Source organism: Oreochromis niloticus, linkage group LG16 (assembly GCF_001858045.2).
Source record: "Oreochromis niloticus isolate F11D_XX linkage group LG16, O_niloticus_UMD_NMBU, whole genome shotgun sequence".
NCBI classification, from domain to species: Eukaryota; Metazoa; Chordata; class Actinopteri; order Cichliformes; family Cichlidae; genus Oreochromis; species Oreochromis niloticus.
The window spans coordinates 32,503,781-32,525,719 of NC_031987.2; the positions used below are offsets into that span (position 1 = coordinate 32,503,781).

General features: G+C 42.1%; 1 protein-coding gene across 2 annotated transcripts in view; it reads left to right on the forward strand.

Annotated features, from left to right (window-relative positions):
- The window catches only part of plcl1 (phospholipase C like 1), a 123,990-nt gene that overhangs the window by 93,790 nt on the left and 8,261 nt on the right, over positions 1-21,939 (forward strand). For both annotated transcript variants that reach the window (XM_005475170.3, XM_005475171.3), the window contains exons 8-11: positions 502-864; positions 8,020-8,223; positions 21,007-21,082; positions 21,706-21,815. In XM_005475170.3, coding sequence (XP_005475227.1) covers positions 502-864; positions 8,020-8,223; positions 21,007-21,082; positions 21,706-21,815 — 753 coding nt within the window. The remainder of the gene's footprint in view (positions 1-501; positions 865-8,019; positions 8,224-21,006; positions 21,083-21,705; positions 21,816-21,939) is intronic.

Here is a 21,939-nt window from a genome sequence, read left to right on the forward strand (position 1 = left end):
ACCACTTTGTATTGGTCTTTCACCTGGAATTCCAATAAAATTGATTCATGTTTGTGGCTGTAATGTGACAAAATGTGGAAAAGTTCAAGGGGGCCGAATACTTTTGCAAGCCACTGTAGGTAGAAATTCCATGTAAAGGGTTTAAATCTAACATTAAGCCTATACCCCTGACCCTAAACAGATCTCAGATCTCATTTCAACCAAAAATTCATAGCAGATATCTGCTCTGAAAACCAAGGTAACTTTTTGTCTTCTTCTCTCCCTCAAATATGAATAAAACTGTGTTTCAGTAAGAGCATGGAGCAATAACCAGAATTAGACTTGGAATAATAGCATTTAAATTATCCGAGATTTTCCCCCGGAAAGCCTTTTGAGGCAGACGAGGTGTGTTGTATTAATGTAGGTCAGTACTCTGCAAAGTGTTCACTGGCTGTGGTTTTATTTTTGGTCTGGTGCACAGCAGAATGGATTTCATCTCTTTTGTTCATTTCCTGTCCCCAGGTAAATATGCCAGAGCTGGCCTTGCTGCGTTTTGTGGTATTAGATGATGACTACATCGGAGATGATTTCATCGGCCAGTACAGCGTGGCCTTCGAGTGCCTTCAGCCTGGCTACCGTAATGTGCCCCTGCTGGGCCTAGCAGGAGACCCCTTACCTCACACCAGCCTGTTTGTCCACGTGGCAGTCACCAACCGACGAGGAGGCGGGAAGGCCCAGCGGCGAGGTCTTTCGGTGCGGAGGGTGGGGAGACGTGGGAGAGAGTACGTCACACTGAGGCACACTGGTATCAAGGTAGTGGATGAGACTTTTAAGTCAGCTGGTGGCCCTCTCAAAGAAGCGACGGACCTGCGGGAGGATGCTCAGGTGAGACTGGATGTGGACTGACTTTTGATAATATGTGCGACAGGCTTGTTAGTTTGTGATAAATGACAGACCAAAGGTTCATTTATATTTCATAAATGAAAAATAAGCAAATATAAATATTTATTTATGAATATATAACTATATAATGTAAATAATATAAATGTTTATTTTTATATAAATGACATCCAAACTTTGGTAAAACTATGTTCACTGGATGGCCTTAGAGGTGAAATAGGCTTGTGAACTGACCCAATGTTGATAGGATGCTTAAAAAGGGTGAAAGGTGTAGGAAATAAAGTTAAACTTTATTTATATGGCGCCTTTCAAGATATTGATCACAAAGCGCTGTGCAAAGGAAAACAAAAACATTAGACATCAGTACATCAAATAAGTCAATTGTAAAAAGGTGTGTTTTTAATTGATTTTTAAAAAGCTCAAGAGGTTTGTGAGGTCTGCAGACACAAACTAAAGGGGAGAGAGTTCCAGAGTCCTGGTGCTACTACTGAGAGGGCGCGGTCACCTTCAGTTTGTAGCCTCGTACATGGCACAAATAGCAGGCTTTGGTCAACTTAGGGACCTGCTAGGAACATACAGATGTAAAAGTTCTTTGATGTCAGCTCGACCATTCAGAGCCCTGTAAGTGAGAACCAAGATCTTGAAATGTATTCTTGATTGAACGCCAATGGAGCCGGGTGAGTAGCGGTGTGAGGTGAGAAAACTTTGGTGTTTTGGTCAAAAGTCTGGCAGCAGCGTTTGTACAGTCTGCAGATGGTCCAGTGATGCTTTGTTTAGGCAGCTGAATAATGAGTTACAGTAATCCAGTCTTGAAAAACAAAAGCATGAATAACATTTTCCAATTCTGTTTTTGAGATAATACTATTTAGCTTAGCAATACTTTTTAAGTGAGAAAATCATGAACAAACCAGAGACTGAATGTGACCATCTAAAGTAAAACCAGAGTCATAATTTACCCCAAGGTTCCCAATAAAAGGCTTGGTATAAGAAGCCAATAGATCAAGAGTTTCCATTATTAGAGTTGTATGCTTTTCTGGAGCAAAAACTAGAATTTCATTTTTTTCCTCATTAAGTTGGAGAAAATTTTTATCCTTGTGTAAGAGATACAGTTTCGATACCTTATGCGGCTTAAAAGGATGTATAACCAGGGGTGCACATAAGTGGTCCGCAGGTGCGCATTCGCTGTCAAAATAAAAGACGCGCACCAGATAAGTTGCAACGCGCGTTTGCGTACATAAGATTTTCTGGAGGAGGACAGACATTTGTTTAGAACTCTTAAAGATGTCAAAGAAGCAAGCTCCTTTAAGCAATTACTTTGGTGTTCCTCCACCTCCAAAGAAATCTCAGAAGGAGTCCGAACTGCAAAAGAAGCGCGTATTCTCGGAAAAGTGGTTGCAGGAGGTGAGCTGGCTTCAAACAAATATGAGCGCACAGAGATGTGGTGCAGAATATGCTGTGAAAATCCCACTCTAGCAAACAGAAACAGCGCCTTTCATATGTACGCAAACGCGCGTTGCAACTTCTTATCTGGTGCGTGTCTTTTATTTTGACAGTGAATGCGCACCTGCGGACCACTTCTGTGCATCCCTGTGTATAACTAAATATCATCTGCGTAGCAGTGATATGAGACATCTTTAAAAGTGCTCAAAATGTGCTAAAAAACAGAAATAATAAGGGCCCCAAAACCGAACCCTGAGGTACACCAAAATAAAGATGGCTTAAAAAAGACCTATATATTGAAGTAGCCACACAAAAAGAATGATCAGAAAGATATGAAGTAAACCACTGTAAGGCAGATCCCATTATACCGGCCCAATACCTCAACCTGTCAAGCAAGATATGGGGATCAACTGTATAAAAGACTGAGGTTAGGTCCAACATAAGGAGGACAGGACAGTTTCCTGTGTCACTTTACACCAAAACACCATTAAAGATAAGAGAAGAGCTATCTCTGTTAATGTTCTTTAAAACAGCAGTTGGCTGCTTAGCAACAATTTTTCTCAATAATAATTGGTCTATAGCTGCCCAGGAGAGAAGGGTCTAGTGTGGCTTTTTTAGTATAGGGTGAATAACCGCATTCTTAAATTAAATCGGGACTTGACTCGAAGCCAGAGAGGAATTAACAATACGAGGGCCGATGGAGCGAAAAACATCTTTAAACAGGGACGCAGGTAAAATGTCTAAACAACAACAACAGACTTTCACAGAGCCAACTGGGTTGGTTAGTTCAGGAAGAGAAACAAGTATGAAATGATCTAAAATAACAAGCTGAGCTGGGGCAGAAATGGACAGCTAACGGAGAAATTTTATTTCTAATATGAGTGATTTTTTAAAATTTTCACAGTCAATGTCAAATGACATGGGAACAACAGGTGAAGCAGGGGTAACAATGTTACTAATAGTGTTAAATAGAACCTTAGGATTGCCTCCGCTTTTAGAAACCAGACTGGAGAACAGGCAGCCCTTGTTTCTCTAACAGAATTCTTAAAAGACACCAAAAGATCTTTGACATAAATTAAATGAACTTGCAAACGACTTCTCCTCCACAAGCGTTCAGGTTTCCGGCAAGAACGCTTTAAAGAGCAGATAGTGCCATTAATCCACGGTGAGGATTTTAAAACAGATACTGATCTCCTTTTAAAAAGGACAGACGCTGTCTAAAATAGAAAGGCAATAGTTATTAAAGTGGTTAGTCAAGATATTTACATCACTAACAGGAGATAACAATAAATTAAAAGCAACACAGTAATGATTAGAAATAACAACATCCTCAGGGCAGATAAGATCCATATTAAAGCCCAAGGTTAAAACAAGAGGGTGTCCTTTTGTGTAAATGGGGCCAGATACATGCTGGGCAAAATGAAAAGAGTTCATAAGGTTGATGAAACTCCTCGCAGAAAGAGTCGTCATCGACATGAATATTAAAATCACCAGAAATAACCAGTCTGGACAGATTCAGGGTGAAAGACAAGAAGTCCTTTAAAAATACATTGATTGGACCGGGTCAGTGGTACAATATAGCGCATTAAATAAAATGCTGATTAAAGAATAACCCTCCGGGCACAGTTCAATGAGGGATGCATAATCTGAGTCGTGCTGCCAGGTTTCAGTGAGCAGTAAGAAGTCCAGTTTTTTGGAGCTCAACTCTCAGGTAGAATTAGACTTGTCTGTAGAGCGAATAAGAGAGTGGGGGAGGAGGAGGAGGAGGACGAGGCAGCGACAAAGGAGTCAGTGAGAAGAGTGGAGGAGGATTATAAATACCAGCAAAAATAGAACCTGGTCGCACAGCTCCCACCAGCTTATCACTGAACACCAACATGTATGGGTGGGCAATGTGAAAAGAATCCTTTTTTGCACTAGATCTGTTTTTAGAGAGGTATATTGTGATTATACCCATATATGTGTTGAAACTAGGACTTTCTTGTTCCTGGAGGGAGCAGCTCTGTGCATAAAACCAGGTGTTTAGGTACTCCAATACAATCCAGTGCCTCTATACCATTTACCAAAACTGGTTTGACCCAATGATAGGCTAAATCCCAGAAGGCCTGACGTGACCTTATGTGCACGATAATCCAGAATCAGCCCAGTTACACTGGCCAAAGCCCAGGTGCTGAAAACAAACGGGGCGTAGATATTGTCCAAACTGATACTCACACACATAATACATAGTCCATCTGAACACTTTTAGTGAGTCACAGTGAAGTGTGGCAACACCAGGCCTTACCTTGATCAAGTCACCTGACTACTTGATTTAGATGACTTGGAATAGCAACTTTAAAGTATAATAGAAGGCAGGGGACAGAAATACTTGTGCTTTTCTTCTTTCATTCACTAAAAAGTTTTGATATGAAATACTTGTTAAATATAATTTTACAGTGTAAAATAGAAAGAAATTAACTGGGAATGTTTAAAAGCACAAAGCAGGATAAGACAGATAAGTTAGTATATAGGCACTACTGTATAAGATAAGATACAGCCAGGAGTTCGTGGAGACCAACCATGGAGTTAAAAGAGTCAGTATTGGACTTAAAAGATCTAAACGATGTAACTTCTTGGTCTGAAGCCAAACAAAAAGACTTCCAATTGTGTAGAAGTTTAAGGACGAGCAGCCCTCGCCTACTTTGCTGTGTGACCTACAGTATAATCTTAGCAGGTGATGTTATAGTCTTAATCACTAGTTACAACAATTCAATTTAATTTTATTTACATTGCACCAAACCACAACAATAGCTGCCTCAGTGAGCTTTATAGTGTAAGGTACAGACCCTACAATAATACAGAGAAAACCCACAAAATTAGACAACCCCCTGTGAGCATGAACATGGCGGCAGTGGGAATGAAAAAATCCCTTTGAACACAAAGAAACCTCCCTGAGCCTGGCAGAATCAGGCTCAGGGAGGGGCAGCCATCAGCCATGACCGGTTTGGGATGATGTGTGGAAGACGAGACAAAAGATACACTGTGGAAGACAGCCAGAGATTAGTAACAACTAATGATTAAAAGCAGAGCTAAAAAACACTCAGTGCATCATTGAAAGCCTCCAGTTGCCAAAGACTTAGAGAGATTTAAAACTAGAGAGAGCGTGTCTGTTTCCTGAATCCAAACTGGAAGCTGGTTTCACACAAGAGGAGCCTGAAAGCTGAAGGCTCTGCCTCCCATTCTACTTTTAAAATCCCAGGAACCACAAGTAAAGAATGAAGTGCCCCGTTGGGGTGATACGGTACTATGAGCTCTTTAAGATGGGGCCCAGTCTACGATATGTTTATTGGCTTAGACCTGGTTTCAAAACACCAAGATGGAGATGGCAAAACCACTTCACTAACCAGTAGGTGACTTCATGGCAGCTGTATCCTTTATATACAGTCTGTTTGTAACTGCTGTTAAGTTCACATTATCAACTTAAATTATTCTCAAATGTCAGAGTTGTGTCCCAACGTGTTTCTGTTGGTTCAAACTATCCTCTAATACAGGGGTCGGCAACCCTGGGCACGCGTGCCACAGCTGGCACGCGAAGGGTTAACTGATGGCACGACATGCAGTGAATTAATCTGAGAAGGTGCATTAAAAAATAAATGGCCGGGCCAGCGGTGCACATCGCAAATTAGCTCGCATAGACACATTGGTTGTGCCGCTTCTTAATGACGGTATCTTAGCAAACAACCCCAACTACCAGATTCAACATGTAATTGGCTAAAAATCACTTAGCCTACCGGTGAGAGGGACGTTGCTAGCTGGCAGTTTTTTCAAGCGATGTTGAAATTTCCACATTCCAACACTTCAAATGCTTCAGGAGCTGCCCGCTCAGCGCAGCATCAGCACCACGGAAATACACGGATACATCCGTAGACTCGAGACAGAATTCACAATGTGTTTTAGGGACTTTCAGGTGTATGGACCAATGTTTTCTTTTCTGATCAAACCAGAAAGCTTTAATGAGCAGCTGGGTTTGTCTCACATTAACTGGCTGGACACAGAAGACATCGAAATGCAGCTGATTGAACTGAAAATCTCGACTCTGTGGGGTCAAAGTTTGCAGAACAACAGATGCAGCTGGAATCCACAGCTGTGCGTGTTCATGGAGCTGCATTTTCACCTGCTGGACATCACTACCTGACAAGTTTAACTGTCTTCAGAACATTGCAGAGGCCTTATTGACAGTATTTGGCTCTACATATCTGTGTGAGCAGATTTTCTCTCACATGAGTGTCCTCAGGTAGCTGTCTGAATGCTGGACACTGGGAGACCTGTGTCTCTGAGTGGGAGACCAGAGATCACATTAACACGTGTGTCTCTGTATTAACAAACATGCCATATTGGCCCAGTTTATTTTTCTTATCATTGTTGTGAGGAGACCATAAATAGCATTTGTATTTTCTGTTGTACAGTTCATTTGCTGTTATGGATAAAAAGTCTTTTTTTGTTTTAAAATAGCTGATAACTATTCGCTGATAGCTGCCAACATCTGCGAACAAATATAATCCTATAAAGTGGTTCTATATAATGTGTAACTGTTCATATAGAGCGTTATTAAATTTATTGCCAATGCAATCATATGGCACACTGACTTCTGAGGAAATTTTAGATGGCACTCGCCATCAGAAAGGTTGCCGACCCCTGCTCTAATATCTTCGGCTTCCTAATAGAACAACCACAGTTTTTAAAAAATGTCCAGGAGGACATTCGGCCACATTAATGAGCCATTATGAACACACACATGATTTTCCTGCTATGATGTGACAAAAATGTCTGCTTGTGTGTAATGTTTGGGTGACTGCACGGTTTCATCCATGTAGTGTAGGTCTGCGAATTTAAAACTGGAATGAATCTCTGGTTGAAAAATGTCAATCCTTTTCAGCAGAAAGCAGAGAGCAAATTTCCTGCCATCTCATTGATCATCCAATCCCACCCAGTCAGTCTGTCAGACACACTCCCACACAAACCCACGCACACACACCGAGTCCTACACAGAAATACTTTTTACTCACTCAGAAACTGCTTTTAATCCTCCTGCTTCAGTCTCATTGTACACCCTGCTTCTCTCTGTCTCTCTGCCATGAGTCCAGCTGTGGGCTCATCTGCCACAGTTATTATTCATCATGCTTCTCTGTGTCTGTCACATTCACAGACATGCGGATGCACTTACACACAGGTGGAGCATGATAATTGCTAGTCCAGTTGGGGATGTGGCAAGTGGCAAATGGCATTCAGTGCAACAGCAGAGGCTTTATATTCTACTGCTCATACATGCAGAAATAAACCTTTTACCTTTGTTATGAAGTGACCCTGAATGGCAGTTCAGCAAATGAGTCCTTTAATCTGTCACACTCAAATCTGTGAACCATCCCTCCAACACATACTCTAAATGCTTCGTTTCCTGTTCCAGATTTATGCCATATTGTCTCCTTTTTTTGCTAAATGCGCTTAAGCTAAGGCTGATTTCACTGGATTAAAGGCAGCAGTGAGTGCCATATTGATTTAAACCACAAGGGAGACAGCAGATGACAGGGGAACGGAGGGGAAGTGAGCGGGGCGTGTCATGATTTTTGGCTTTGCCCAGCTTAATCTTACAGCCGGAACCGTACATCAGATCTAACAGTTTTCCCTCTCTTCTCTGTCTGTTTACCTTCACACCATTTCCAGAGCACCACAGCCAGTTTCAAAGAGCAGTGTGGGCTCCCCACTGTGGCCAAACTGAAGCAGTGCATCCAGACCCTGGGCACGAGGCTGCAGAGTCCTGAGGGCACTATGGGGGCCACCATGGTTCTGAAGGATGGCTATCCATGTCTGGAGCCCCTGGTCGGCCTTGCGGAACCAACTCGCAAACTGCTCGCTGCTTATGAAACGGTCAGTAAGACAGATTTATTGAGCTAACTGCTTCCTTAAAAAAAGAAAGTTGTATTAATTCCTGCCGTGTGCAAACATGAAGACAAAATTCTGACGAACTGCACAGACAAATATTGCTGTGAACTGCATCATAGTTAATCTTGCTCTAGGAAAATGATTGTAGCTGGCCAATCCTGTTTATGATGCAACACTTATTTGTATTTTTAGTCCATCAGCTTGCACTCGTCATAGTGACGTAGCCTACGTTGTTGCATATTTGTCACACTTTGCCCAACCATGAATTCTTCTCTCTACTAGAAAATCCTGAAGGAGAATTCCCAGTCATTTCATGCCCTGAAGCTCATGCATGCTTATGTTATGCAGCAGGAGAAAGGTCTGAAACAAACCAGCAAGTCCACCTCTCGATGGCTCAAAAAACCCACAAAACAAAACAAATCAAGTCCAGACTCAAATCCGACACCCTTTATTCTGATCTCAAAGCGCTTAAACAGACCAAATTAAGACAATCCTCTGCAAAAGAGTGGGCCAAAATTCCACCACAACCAGTTATTAGGTTTAGGGGATATTACTTTTTCACGTGGTCTCTGAACAAAGGCAATCATTATTTAAAAACTGGATTTTGCATTTTCTTGGATTATCGTGGTCCAATATTAAAATTAGTTTAATGACCTGAAGCATGGAAGTTTTATAAATATGCCACAAAAATGTGAACTCACGTGGGGGCTTATAGGGCTTTACACTCAGCTCTCTCTTTACTATGACGGACCGGTACAGGGTCCACATGACTACAGCCACAGCACCAATCTCCGTCTGTCGATCCATCGGTCCGTCTCCCTTCTCCCGTCACTCGTGAACAAGACCCTGAGATACTTAAACTCCTCCACTTGGGGCAGGAACTCGTCCCTGACCTGGAGTGGGCACTCCACCCTTTTCTGGCTGAGGACCATGGCCTCCGATTTGGAGGTGCTGATTCTCATTCTCACTGCTTCACACTCGGCTGCGAAACGTTCCAGTGTGAGCTGGAGGCCATCACCCGATGAAGCCAACAGAACCACATCATCTGCAAAAAGCAGAGATGAGATCCTGAGACCACTCAAGTGAAAGCCTTCTGCCACTTGGCTTCGCCTAGAAATTCTGTCCATAAAAATTATGAACAGAATCGGCGACAAAGGGCAGGCCTGGCGGAGCCCATCACCCACCGGGAACGAGTCTGATTTGCCGGCTATGCGGACCAAGCTCTTGCAACGGTTGTATAAGGAATGGATGGCCCGTAGCAATGGGCCAGTCACCCCATACTACCGGAGCACCTCCCACTGGACACCCCGAGGGACACGGTCGAATGCCTTCTTCAAGTCCACAAAGCACATGTAGACTGGTTGGGCAACCTAGAGTATCCTTGAGAGGATAAAGAGCTGCTCCATTGTTCCACAACCAGGATGAAAACCGCATCGTTCCTCTGTGTCCGAGGTTCAACTAACAGACGGACTCTCCTCTCTAGCACCCTGGCCTAGACTTCCCCAGGGAGGCTGAGGAGTGTGATCCCCCTATAGTTGGAACACATCCTCCGGTCCCCTTTCTTAAAGATGGGGACCACCACCCTGGTTTGCCAATCCAGAGGTACTGCCCCTGATCTCCACGCAACATTGTAAATGCTTGTCAACCAGGACAGCCCTACAACCTCCAGGGCCTTCAGGATAGTAGGGTCTTCCGTAGGGTCTTGACATGGAAGATCCTACCAGGGGGCAGAAGCCCCCGGACAACATAGCCCCTGGGATCCCTGGGACACACAAACCTTGCCACCACGATAAGGTAGCATCATTAGTAATCTCCAGGTCTGGATCAAACCATAAGCTGGGGACTGAAGTTCAGGGTTGAATAATGCTCCTGGTTAGCTTCCACCTGGTGGTTTGTCAGTCACCAGCACCTAGAATATCAGTTAAACCACTCCCAGTCTCAGACATAGCTTTCTTTGAGGTCAAATGTCACCCTAATTTTCAGTTGGTTTTTTTTTTCAAAACAACCATCTGCACCAATCAGGAGTGAATTTAGCCAATGAAATCAGAAATATAATGATTATGAGACTATTTTGAGACGTGCATCTAGTGAACCCTACTGCATTGACATGCTAGGTGTTTGCAGTGCTAATTTTAACTGTGCTTTGTGAGACCTACGTGTTTGTAGTTAAACCATGATATGCATCTTCATGAGCTCTGTTTCACTTATGAGCTCCTCATAATGCTACTTTTGCTAATTTTGCTCCTTTGGCTGAAACTTTTAGCATCAGAAACTTTTCCACAGTTTGTGAAGTTTTTTTAGACATCTAACACTGCATCACTGAGTGTGCACACCCTTGCTTACGTACATTTGCACCGCCTATAGGCATTAATTATACAGCAGCTCTGTGGTGACAAGCGTGAAACACACACACACACACACACACACACACACACACCTCCTACTCAGTCTCCTCTTGCATTAGATCAGGACGAGACTCTCCCACCTCTTTTAGTGCTCAGCTATTTACTCCTACACATACCTCAGAACAGTGTGGTTGTTTACGTATGTGAGTGCAGCTGATGATGTTTGCGGCAAAACCCAGCAAATGCAGCCCAGCAGGTCAGTGTCATGATGCCATCGTTGGTGTGATCTCCAATCAAACATCACACCTCTTCAGCCTTTCTGAGCACAAACACACAGGGCTCGGTCACCACACAAGCTAAGCTCCCTCTCTCTTCCTGTATTCAGCCCTTTTTCCCCTTTTTATTTCTTTCAGTGATTTAAGGCAACCTGACACTTGACTAATTTAAATGAGAAAATATAGTTACAACTCTTACTGCTATAGTTAGTTTAGCAAATTCTTCATTATTTAGAGATTGCAGTAACATCAGTATTGTCACAATGTTTGAAACGGACTCACGCGCAGACCAGGTATCCTTGGTAAAGAGAAAGTGCGTTTATTTACAGTGAGACACCAGGTGAGAATATATATACAGTGTGGCGGGGGAAAAGGGTCCGGGGGGAAGCAGGGATTAATCCAATTCACGCTCTCAGTGGGTTCCAAACACACACATGCTCGCTCGGGTCCAGGGCAGATCTATATACACACAGAGAAAGAAGTCCAGGTTAGGGATAGTCTCAAACTCACAGGGTCAGGTTCAGGTTCAGGGGGACAGTCGCTGATGGCTCAACGATCCAGCGAAGGATGACACAGGTCTGTCGTCATAAATAGTGCTCAAATCAGCTGGGATCGGCTGCAGGTGTGACGGTGAGCACAGGTGCATGGGCCAGGGGCGGGAGCCCGTAATGAGCACCGCCCCGGCAGAGGAGAGAGAGCACAAAGGAAAAAAACAAACAAAACATGTTGCCAAACACAGAGTCAGCCAGCGAGGCACGGGGACCATGACAAGTATGTTCCCATGTTGCAGAACTTTGACGTACTAACCCAAGCTGCTTGGTCTGCAGTGCTGTTTAAGTGGGTGGTACGTGTCATCCACAGGGATACCAGGACCCAGAGTGTTCCAGCAGAACACTGATGTAATTAGAGGAAAATCGAGGATAAGTTACTTGATTTTATATAAGTTTAATGTAAAATGTCATCATTTGTTTCAAACAATAATTTAGTTTAGGTTATTTTAAAACAAAGAAAAACAGTACCTGTTTACATCAAGGAAGCTGGAACCTGCTCAAAACCTACTTGAGGGTGATCAGTTCATTACCATAGTCTAATATTTTCAGCTCTGTTGTATTTCATAACTGCACAAGCTGTGATCAGAAAGTTGTACATTGTCTCGGCCCAGGACACACTCGCAAAAGAGATTCTTAATCTCGAGATATTAAGTACCCTGTTAAAAAGTTATTTTGCCTGTATGTCATGTTGCTCTCAGTTTTGTATCATGTATATAAGTAACTGAGAGATTAGAGTATTTACTGTACGCCTGAGTATCAGTGTAATGGCGAGAGAGTTGACTTGGAAGTGACAAGAACCAATGTTACATCAGCAGTTTAGTTCAGCTACAGCTAACCATACCTATATTGGCTGTTCATGTATGTGTTATATATAAATCTTTGTTATGTTATTGCATGATTTACCGAAGGCTTAAATCACAGTGTGACATTACACACGAGTTAATAATGAATGAAATTAAGCCCCAGTCACAGAGCGAACCCCTGAAACCCCAAATCACTGTCATCTCCAACGACTCAAAGTCAAATTTATATATTTGGTACGTCAGGATATACACATTTTTCCCTGGTGTCTGTGCATGTGTGACTGGGGCTGTAGCTGGTGAAGTAATTTCCGCTCACTTCTGATTCTACTGGTGTTAACCTTGGAAAGTAGAAAGATATGGTTAGCCTGCTAGTTGTAGCTGGTGATTATTATTTTGTTAACTGATTTGAAAATTGTCTACAACCAACTAAACTCCTCATAACGACAAGCAAGCACACTGAGGTGGCTTCAGATAGTATTATGATAGTGATAGTTTGTGTTAGCAGGTAGGCTGCTATTTGTTAACGTTAGCTCTAATAAAGCTATTTTTATTCAAAGTTGTCAGGAGAAAACAGGACATTCATGTCAAGTGACTTTGATTTATTTAGCATATTTAGGGCAACAGGAGTTACCCACAGTCCTTTCTGGTTACAGCATACTGAGATTCCACAGCTGTGCATTGACAGAAAGTATCAGGCGTCTGTTGGACAAAACCTTAAACCCCAGTCAGAGGTAACGGGTACCACAGTGGTAGTTTTCAGTTAAGCGAGGCTTTCTGCTTCAGGTTCTGTGCATCCTCACATACAGAGGGATGCATTTATGTCATGTGGCTCTTCGTCTACACAAAACCATCTCAATAAGTGAAGCCTACTCCAGTCGGAAACGTTATCAATGATGATGATAAGATCATGATAAGAAAAATCTAACAGTGACATGCAACATGGGTTTACAAATAAAAGATTATTGCTACAGAAAAACGGTTAAATTAATGATTTAGTGAATTGAGCGGTAACATTTTAATTCATTTTAATTCCAGTTTAGTGAGCCTTCAGTGAACAGTGGAGCTCAGAAACTTTAGAAACCCATAGGCTAATGAAGGAGATGTGCAAACGTCTTTAGTTTGTCACCAGATCAAAGTGAAATTCGTTTTTGCGTACTGAATAGTTATTCTTGGCAATAAAAATATTTCTAATCTGTGTTCTAGTAGCTGCAAGTCCTGCAGTGTAAAACCAGCTTAGCAACAGTATAACATTTATCTGGAGTATGCCTACTCAGAGAGGTGTAGGATATCCAAATTCCACACAGAAAGGCCCAGATGACCGGGGCTTTTAATACTTAATAATAAGTTGCCCATTTAAATTTAGCTGATCTCCCCATCTCTGGACTTGTTCTACTATATTTAGATTGCTCTCTGGTAGTCCCATTCTTTTCCGTTACATTTTTAATCTCCTCCAGTGTGTAAAAACAGCTACACTTTGACTTGATTTTAAACTTAAGGAACAAGAACAAAGTACTAGAAAGGTTCTGGTGATTTACATTGAAAGCTCTCCCTCAGAACCCTCATGACATTACAGTGATGCCTGGACCTTCTGACTCTGAGGGAAGAATTCATGGCGTACAACCTTGTGAATGTGTCAAATAATATTAGCATGGCCCTGGCCACACTCTTGACTTGATGCGCCACCTTTGGGGGAAAACAGCTGGAGGTACGCCTCTCAACACCAACGATGATCCTTCACACATATGTGGGTTGTTTTGAAAGAGAAGCTTATTTTTGCTCTCTGTCACGTTTTGAGGTTCACAGTGCACAGTGCTATTTTACATCGTTTCCTAATAGTCATAATGGGACTTCCAGGAAACCCTGAGATTCAAAACCTTAATCTGTAGCCCTGAGATTCCCAGGAGATTATCTGGAAGAAGAAAATGGTCACATTTAAATCAGGTAAAGGTTAGATCTTGTATGGCCCAGATACATAAGCAATGTGAAATGCCACATTTTAGAATACACTACACTAAAATATTGGGCCACACCTCTTAATCTTTGAATTCAGGTGTTTTTAGGCCCTTATATCCTTATATCTGCACAAAGTCAAACCCTGAGCAATGCAATCTTCCTTTGTAAACACTTATGAATAAATGAAATGTTGTAAATAGTCTGGGATGCTACCGCTGCAAAAAGTCAGTTTGTGAAATTTCTTCCCTAAATAGTCCATGATCAACGGTAAGTGGTATTATTGCATCAACCGGATCATTCTGCTAGTTTGTACAAGTAAGAGCACTCGCAGAGCTACAAAATGACCTCGAGCTGGCCACTGGTATGAGTGTTTGGTCACAGGCAGGACAATGTTTGCCAAACCTGCTATGACCAAACAATCAGAAACAGACTTGAAGAGGTTGACCTGAGGCCCAGGCACTCTTATATAAGCGCTGTACTCGACGCCTAGCACCGTGGAGCCCAGTTGGTATTTGCCATAGAATGCAAGAATTGGCAGATCCACCACTGGGTCCCTGTGTCTTTTACAGAGAGCAGGTTCATCCTGAGCACATGTGACAAATGTGGAAGGGTCTGGGTGTGCTTCGAACATTATCCTGCCTGTGATATCGTTCAGCATGACTGGTTTGGTGGTGGGTCAGTGATGGTCTTGGCAGGCATATCCATGGAGAGATTGCTTAGTTCTCTACACACTAGGCAACAGCGCCTTGACTGACATTAGATATCCAGATAAAATCCTTGGACTCATTGTCAGAACCCCTACTGACGCATGGGTTCCTCTGACAATGCTCGGAATGAAGGAACTCCTCCCAAATCTGGACCATTGACTGGCCATCCTGGTCCCGATTTGGGAGGAGACCCCTTGACATCATCTGTTGTCTCATTAGGAGCATGCCCTGATATTTTCAATTCAATTCAATTCAATTCAATTTTATTTATATAGCGCCAAATCACAACAAAAGTCGCCTCAAGGCGCTTTATATTGTACAGTAGATAGCACAATAATAAATACAGAGAAAAACCCAACAATCATATGACCCCCTATGAGCAAGCACTTTGGCGACAGTGGGAAGGAAAAACTCCCTTTTAACAGGAAGAAACCTCCGGCAGAACCAGGCTCAGGGAGGGGCGGCCATCTGCTGCGACCGGTTGGGGTGAAAGAAGGAAAACAGGATGAAAGACATGCTGTGGAAGAGAGACAGAGATTAATAACAGATATGATTCGATGCAGAGAGGTCTATTAGCACATAGTGAGTGAGAAAGGTGACTGGAAGGGAAAAACTCAATGCATCATGGGAATCCCCGGCAGCCTACGTCTATTGCAGCATAACTAAGGGAGGATTCAGGGTCACCTGGTCCAGCCCTAACTATATGCTTTAGCAAAAAGGAAAGTTTTAAGCCTAATCTTGAAAGTAGAGATAGTGTCTGTCTCCCGAATCCAAACTGGAAGTTGGTTCCACAGAAGAGGGGCCTGAAAACTGAAGGCTCTCCCTCCCATTCTACTTTTAAATACTCTAGGAACAACAAGTAGGCCTGCAGTGCAAGAGCGAAGTGCTCTAATAGGGTGATATGGTACTACAAGGTCATTAAGATAAGATGGGGCCTGATTATTTAAGACCTTGTATGTGAGGAGCAGGATTTTGAATTCAATTCTGGATTTAACAGGAAGCCAATGAAGGGAAGCCAAAACAGGAGAAATATGCTCTCTCTTTCTAGTCCCTGTCAGTACTCTTGCTGCAGCATTTTGGATTAGCTGAAGGCTTTTCAGCGAGTTTTTAGGACATCCTGATAATAGTGAATTACAGTAGTCCAGCCTGGAAGTAATAAATGCATGAACTAGTTTTTCAGCATCACTCTGAGACAGGATATTTCTAATTTTAGAGATGTTGCGCAAATGGAAGAAAGCAGTCTTACATATTTGTTTAATATGTGCATTGAAGGACATGTCCTGGTCAAAAATGACTCCAAGGTTTCTCACAGTGTTACTGGAGGCCAAGGTAATGCCATCCAGAGTAAGAATCTGCTTAGATACCATATTTCTAAGATTTTCAGGGCCGAGTACAATAACCTCAGTTTTATCTGAATTAAGAAGCAGAAAGTTAGCGGCCATCCAGGTCTTTATGTCTTTAAGACATTCCTGCAGTTTAACTAATTGGTGTGTGTTACCTGGCTTCATGGATAGATAGAGCTGCGTGTCATCTGCATAGCAGTGAAAATTTATGCTATGTCTTCTAATGATGTTGCCTAGGGGAAGCATGTATAATGTAAATAGAATTGGTCCTAGCACTGAACCCTGTGGAACACCATAATTGACCTTAGTGTCTGAAGAGGACTCTCCATTTACATGTACAAATTGGAGTCTATTAGATAGATATGATACAAACCACTGCAGTGCAGTACCTGTAATACCTACAGCATGTTCTAATCGCTCTAATAGGATATTATGGTCAACAGTATCGAATGCAGCACTGAGGTCTAGCAGGACAAGCACAGAGATGAGTCCACTGTCAGAGGCCATAAGAAGATCATTTGTAACCTTCACTAAAGCTGTTTCTGTGCTGTGCTGAGCTCTGAAACCTGACTGAAACGCTTCAAATAAGCCATTCCTCTGCAGATGATCAGTTAGCTGTTTGACAACTACTCTTTCAAGGATTTTTGATATGAAAGGAAGGTTGGAGATTGGCCTATAATTAGCTAAGACAGCTGGGTCTAGAGATGGCTTTTTGAGTAAAGGTTTAACTACAGCCACCTTGAAGGCCTGTGGTACATAGCCGATTATTAGAGATAGGTTGATCATATTTAAGATTGAAGCATTAATTAATGGCAGGACTTCTTTGAGCAGTTTTGTAGGAATGGGGTCTAAAAGACACGTTGATGGTTTGGAGGAATTAATTATTGAAGTTAACTCAGAAAGATCAATTGGAGAAAAAGAGTCTAACTTAACATCGATGGTACTAAGAGTAGCTGTAGATAATATTACATCTGTGGGATGATTATTGGTAATTTTTTCTCTAATGATAAAAATTTTATTTGTGAAGAAGTTCATGAAGTCATTACTAGTTAACGTTAAAGGGATGGTTGGCTCAGTAGAGCTCTGACTTTTTGTCAGCCTGGCTACAGTGCTGAAGAGAAACCTGGGGTTGTTCTTATTTTCTTCAATCAGTGACGAATAGTAAGATGTTCTGGCTTTGCGGAGGGCTTTCTTATAAAGCAGCAAACTATTTCTCCAGGCTAAATGATGATCCTCTAAATTTGTGACACGCCATTTCCTCTCCAGCTTACGAGTTATCTGCTTTAGGCTACGTGTTTGAGAATTATACCACGGAGTCAGGGACTTTGGATTTGAGGCCTTAGTTTTCACAGGAGCTACAGTATCCAGAGTCGTACGTAGTGAGGAGGTAAAATTATTAACAAGATCATCGACCTCTGTTGGAGTAGCGTTCAGATAGCTGCTCTGCTCTATGTTGGTACAGGGCATTGAAGATGATAACAGTGGGTGGATTATATTCTTAAACTTAGTTACAGCACTTTCAGAAAGACATCTACTTTGATAAAGTCTACTCTCCACTGCTGTGTAATCAATTATTGTAAATGTAAATGTTATCAGGAAATGATCAGACAGCAGAGGGTTTTCAGGAAACACTGTTAAATGTTCAGTTTCTATGCCATATGTTAAAACAAGATCTAGAGTGTGATTAAAGTGGTGGGTGGGTTCTTTTACATTTTGAGAGAAGCCAATTGAGTCTAATAACAGATTAAATGCCATGTTGAGGCTGTCATTTTTAGCATCTACATGGATGTTAAAATCACCCACAATAATTATTTTATCTGAGCTGAGCACTAAATCAGATAAAAAGTCTGAGAAATCAGAGAGAAACTCTGTGTAAGGCCCAGGTGGACGATAGATGATAACAAGTAAGACTGGTTTCTGAGTTTTACAGCTGGGGTGGACAAGGTTAAGCATCAGGCTTTCAAATGAATTAAAAGTCTGTCTTGGTCTTTCGTTAATTAATAGGCTGGTGTGAAAAATTGCTGCCACACCGCCCCCTCGGCCTGTGCTTCGAGATTTCTGGTAGTTAGAATGACTCGGGGGTGTTGATTCATTTAAACTAACATACTCATCCGGCTGCAACCAGGTTTCTGTAAGGCAGAGTAAATCGATTTGTTGATCAATTATTAAGTCATGTACTAACAGAGACTTGGAGGAGAGAGACCTAATATTTAATAATCCACATTTCACTGTTTTACTCTTTGGTTCAGATGTGGATACTGTATTGTTCTTTCTTTGTGATTTTTTATGTTTAAGTTGTTTATTGCTGGTTTTTGGTTTGTTTTTTGTCTTTTTGGGAGCTGACACAGTCTCAATGGAGATGGGTTTTTGGGGGGGTAGCAGGAGGAGAGAAGCTGCAGAGAGGCGTGTAAGACTGCAACTCTGCTTCCTGGTCCCAACTCTGGATAGTCATATTTTGGGGGGTTTAATAAATTTGTCCATATTTCTAGAAATGAGAGCTGCTCCGTCCAAAGTGGGATGGATGCCGTCTCTCCTAACAAGACCAGGTTTCCTCCAGAAGGTTTGCCAATTATCTATGAAGCCCACATCGTTTCTGGGACACCACTCAGACAGCCAGCAATTTAAGGAGAACATGCGGCTAAACATGTCACTCCTGGTCTGATTGGGGAGGGGACCAGAGAAAACTACAGAGTCCGACATTGTTTTGGCAAAGTTACACACCGATTCAATATTGATTTTAGTGACCTCCGATTGGCGTAACCGGGTGTCATTACTGCCGACGTGAATTATGATCTTACTGTATTTACGTTTACCCTTAGCCAGCAGTTTTAAATTTCCTTCAATGTCGCCTGCTCTGGCCCCTGGAAGACAATTGACTATGGTTGCCGGTGTCTCTAGCTTCACATGTCTGAGAACAGAATCACCAATTACCAGAGTTTGACCCCCGGCGGGTGTGTCGCCGAGTGGGGAAAAACGGTTAGACACATGAACAGGTTGGTGGTGTACCTGGGGCTTCAGTTTAAGACTATGCTTCCTCCTCACCGTCACCCAGCCGCCCTCTTTCCCCAGCTGCTTGGGGTCTGCCGGGGAACAGCTAGCGGGGCCTACGCTATCTTCGGCTGCACCAGCTACAGGGGCCTGGCTAGCTACGGGTGAATGAAGGGTGCGAAGCCGAGTCTCCAATTCAGTAATCCTGGCCTCCAGAGCTGCAAATATGCTACATTTATTACAGGTATCATTACTGCTAAAGGAGGCCGAGGAGTAACTAAACATCTGACACAATGAGCAGGAAAGTGCAGGAGGGACAGGTGAAGTAGCCATGGTGCTAACGAGTCGGCTACGAGCTAAGCTAAGCTAGCGAAACAGTAAAGAGACAGTGAGTGAATACTTTGGCTATAAATTAGGTAGTGAGTACACAGAAAGGGTGATTCAGATGAAGCACGTTAAGATTATACTATGAAAAAGGGATGTATCAAAAGATTTAAATTAAATTAAATTGCATGCATTCAGGCATGCATACAACCACATGTGGGCCATACAAACTACCATTTTAAGTGAAAATGGTGAAAATAGTGAAATTTTGACAAAATCAACTAGTCTGCTGCATATTTTTTTCACTTTAGGGGTGTCTTTGAATTCAGCCCTCTGCAAGTTGATAATTTTCATTTCCATGAAGCGATGTGGCCTAACACATTATTCAGTCCATATGAGTACAACTAAATTTCAGTCTGGCTTTAGAATAAACCAAACACATTTGAGAAAAAGTGTTACTGAGAGTTATTCATGACACTTTATTGAGTGCAGACAGGGTAATTTTACTGCTATTTTCCTGGCAGCATGAATTGAGTCTTTTATCCCCAACACTGTGGCACAAACGTCCTTTTACCATTCGGTCGGTACAATCGGTGTCTCATCTTAAATAACTTGTGCCATCCATAAAGTTTGGGACAAAGATCATTTTTGTAATGTTTTTTCTCTGTACATCATGACATTGGATCGTAAATCAAACAATCAATATGTGATTGAAGTTCAGAATTTGGGCGTTAATTTAAGGGGTTTTACAAAACATTTACATGCACTGTTTATAAATTACAGCCACTTTTATCCCCAGCCCCCCAGTTTCAGATGTTCAAAATTAATGGGAGAATCTAACATGAATTTAAATATAAAAACGTTTTAATACCTGGAGAAAAAGCCATGTCCACCTGAACTCAAATATTGTGTTTCCTCCCGTGAAATGCTTCGATGTTGTGAAGTTGTTTTTTTCAACCATGGAAATAATTCTGTCTTCAAGCAGCTTCAGACCTTTTGGTGCACCACACTGACGATTCGGCCTAATCTCTCTCTCTGAAAGATTTGTTTTGTCTCTAATGATGGCCTCCTTCACCTGCCCTCACATCTCTTTGGGCATCATCTTTAAAATGACATTAATGTTACAGTGAAAAGCTTTAAAATACAAATTGAAGAGTTTGAATCAACTTCAGATATTATGTCCACTTCATTTGGCATGAAATACGAGCCAAAGGGCCTCACATGGCCACAAAACTACTTGTCAGTCAATTGTCCAATTAATTTGAACCTCTGAAAATGGAAGATGGGACACATATTCGTACACAGTTTGTAAAACCTCTTGGATTAAAGCTGAAAGTGCCTCTGCATATTACTGCAGTAGTAGCAATAACATTGATTACTTTTATGCCTTCTACATACTTGACATAGTATTTTTCATAAACCTTGAACATATAAAAGGACCAAAAAGTGAACATAGAAATTGTCTTGCTGTTTGTTCAGATGATTGCTGCCCAGAAACAGCTGATCGAGAATGCAGATGCAGTACAGGAGAGGATCGCTCAGGTGCAGAGGGAAGGTAAAGTATGCAGAGATGGATGAAAGGCTGCGTGGGCTGATGTGAGTGTCGTTTTGATCAGGTCTCATGAATAAAAGATCTGCAGCACGGGATATTCCCAAATTCTAACAAATCATCAAATAAGCAAGTCTGACTGAAACATCTAACAGGAGAGCTTAATTAGGGTGACTCCTCAGAGAATGGCTCTGCGAGTAAACAGCTTTGCATGTGGTGGTTGTAGCACTCTCAGTGTGGGTGTCTGATTAGAAAGAAACCAAAGACAAGCTCCTTTTTCTTCATACTTTTTCAAAATTCGGTTCCCTTGAGGGACATATTTACAAAAGTATCTCTGTTTGAAATGTTGTTTACAATAAGTCAGCTGTTCTGTCTCACATTTGTACTGGATTTTCTGAACAGCTTATTTTCCAGCATGTTTTTGCCTTTGGATGATTGACCTTTATGTGTCAGTGCTTTTGCTTTTACCTAAACATGTCAGTCTAGTATATGACAACACACCCATAACTGTAACTGGGATAGCTGAGGGAAATCATCCGTATGCTTGACAGCTGTATTTCACCTGAATTTGATTTGCTGATTCCCAAGCTGCTCTGCCTCAATAATGCTCCTGCTTTCATGCTCCACAGGAATGGACTTCCATGAGGATCTCTCTCGGCTTGGAGAGAAGGAAGGACTAAAGGGTCGCAAGCTTAACAAAGCCGTGGAGAGTTTCATCTGGAACATTACTGTACTTAAGGTATAGGAAGGAAGAACATAAATAAATAGAAACAGCACAGACACTGAAAAATGTATCTGTAATTTCAGAAGACAAAGAGTGACAATAGCCCGACTTAAGGCTGGACGAGGCCTTTACAGACCGG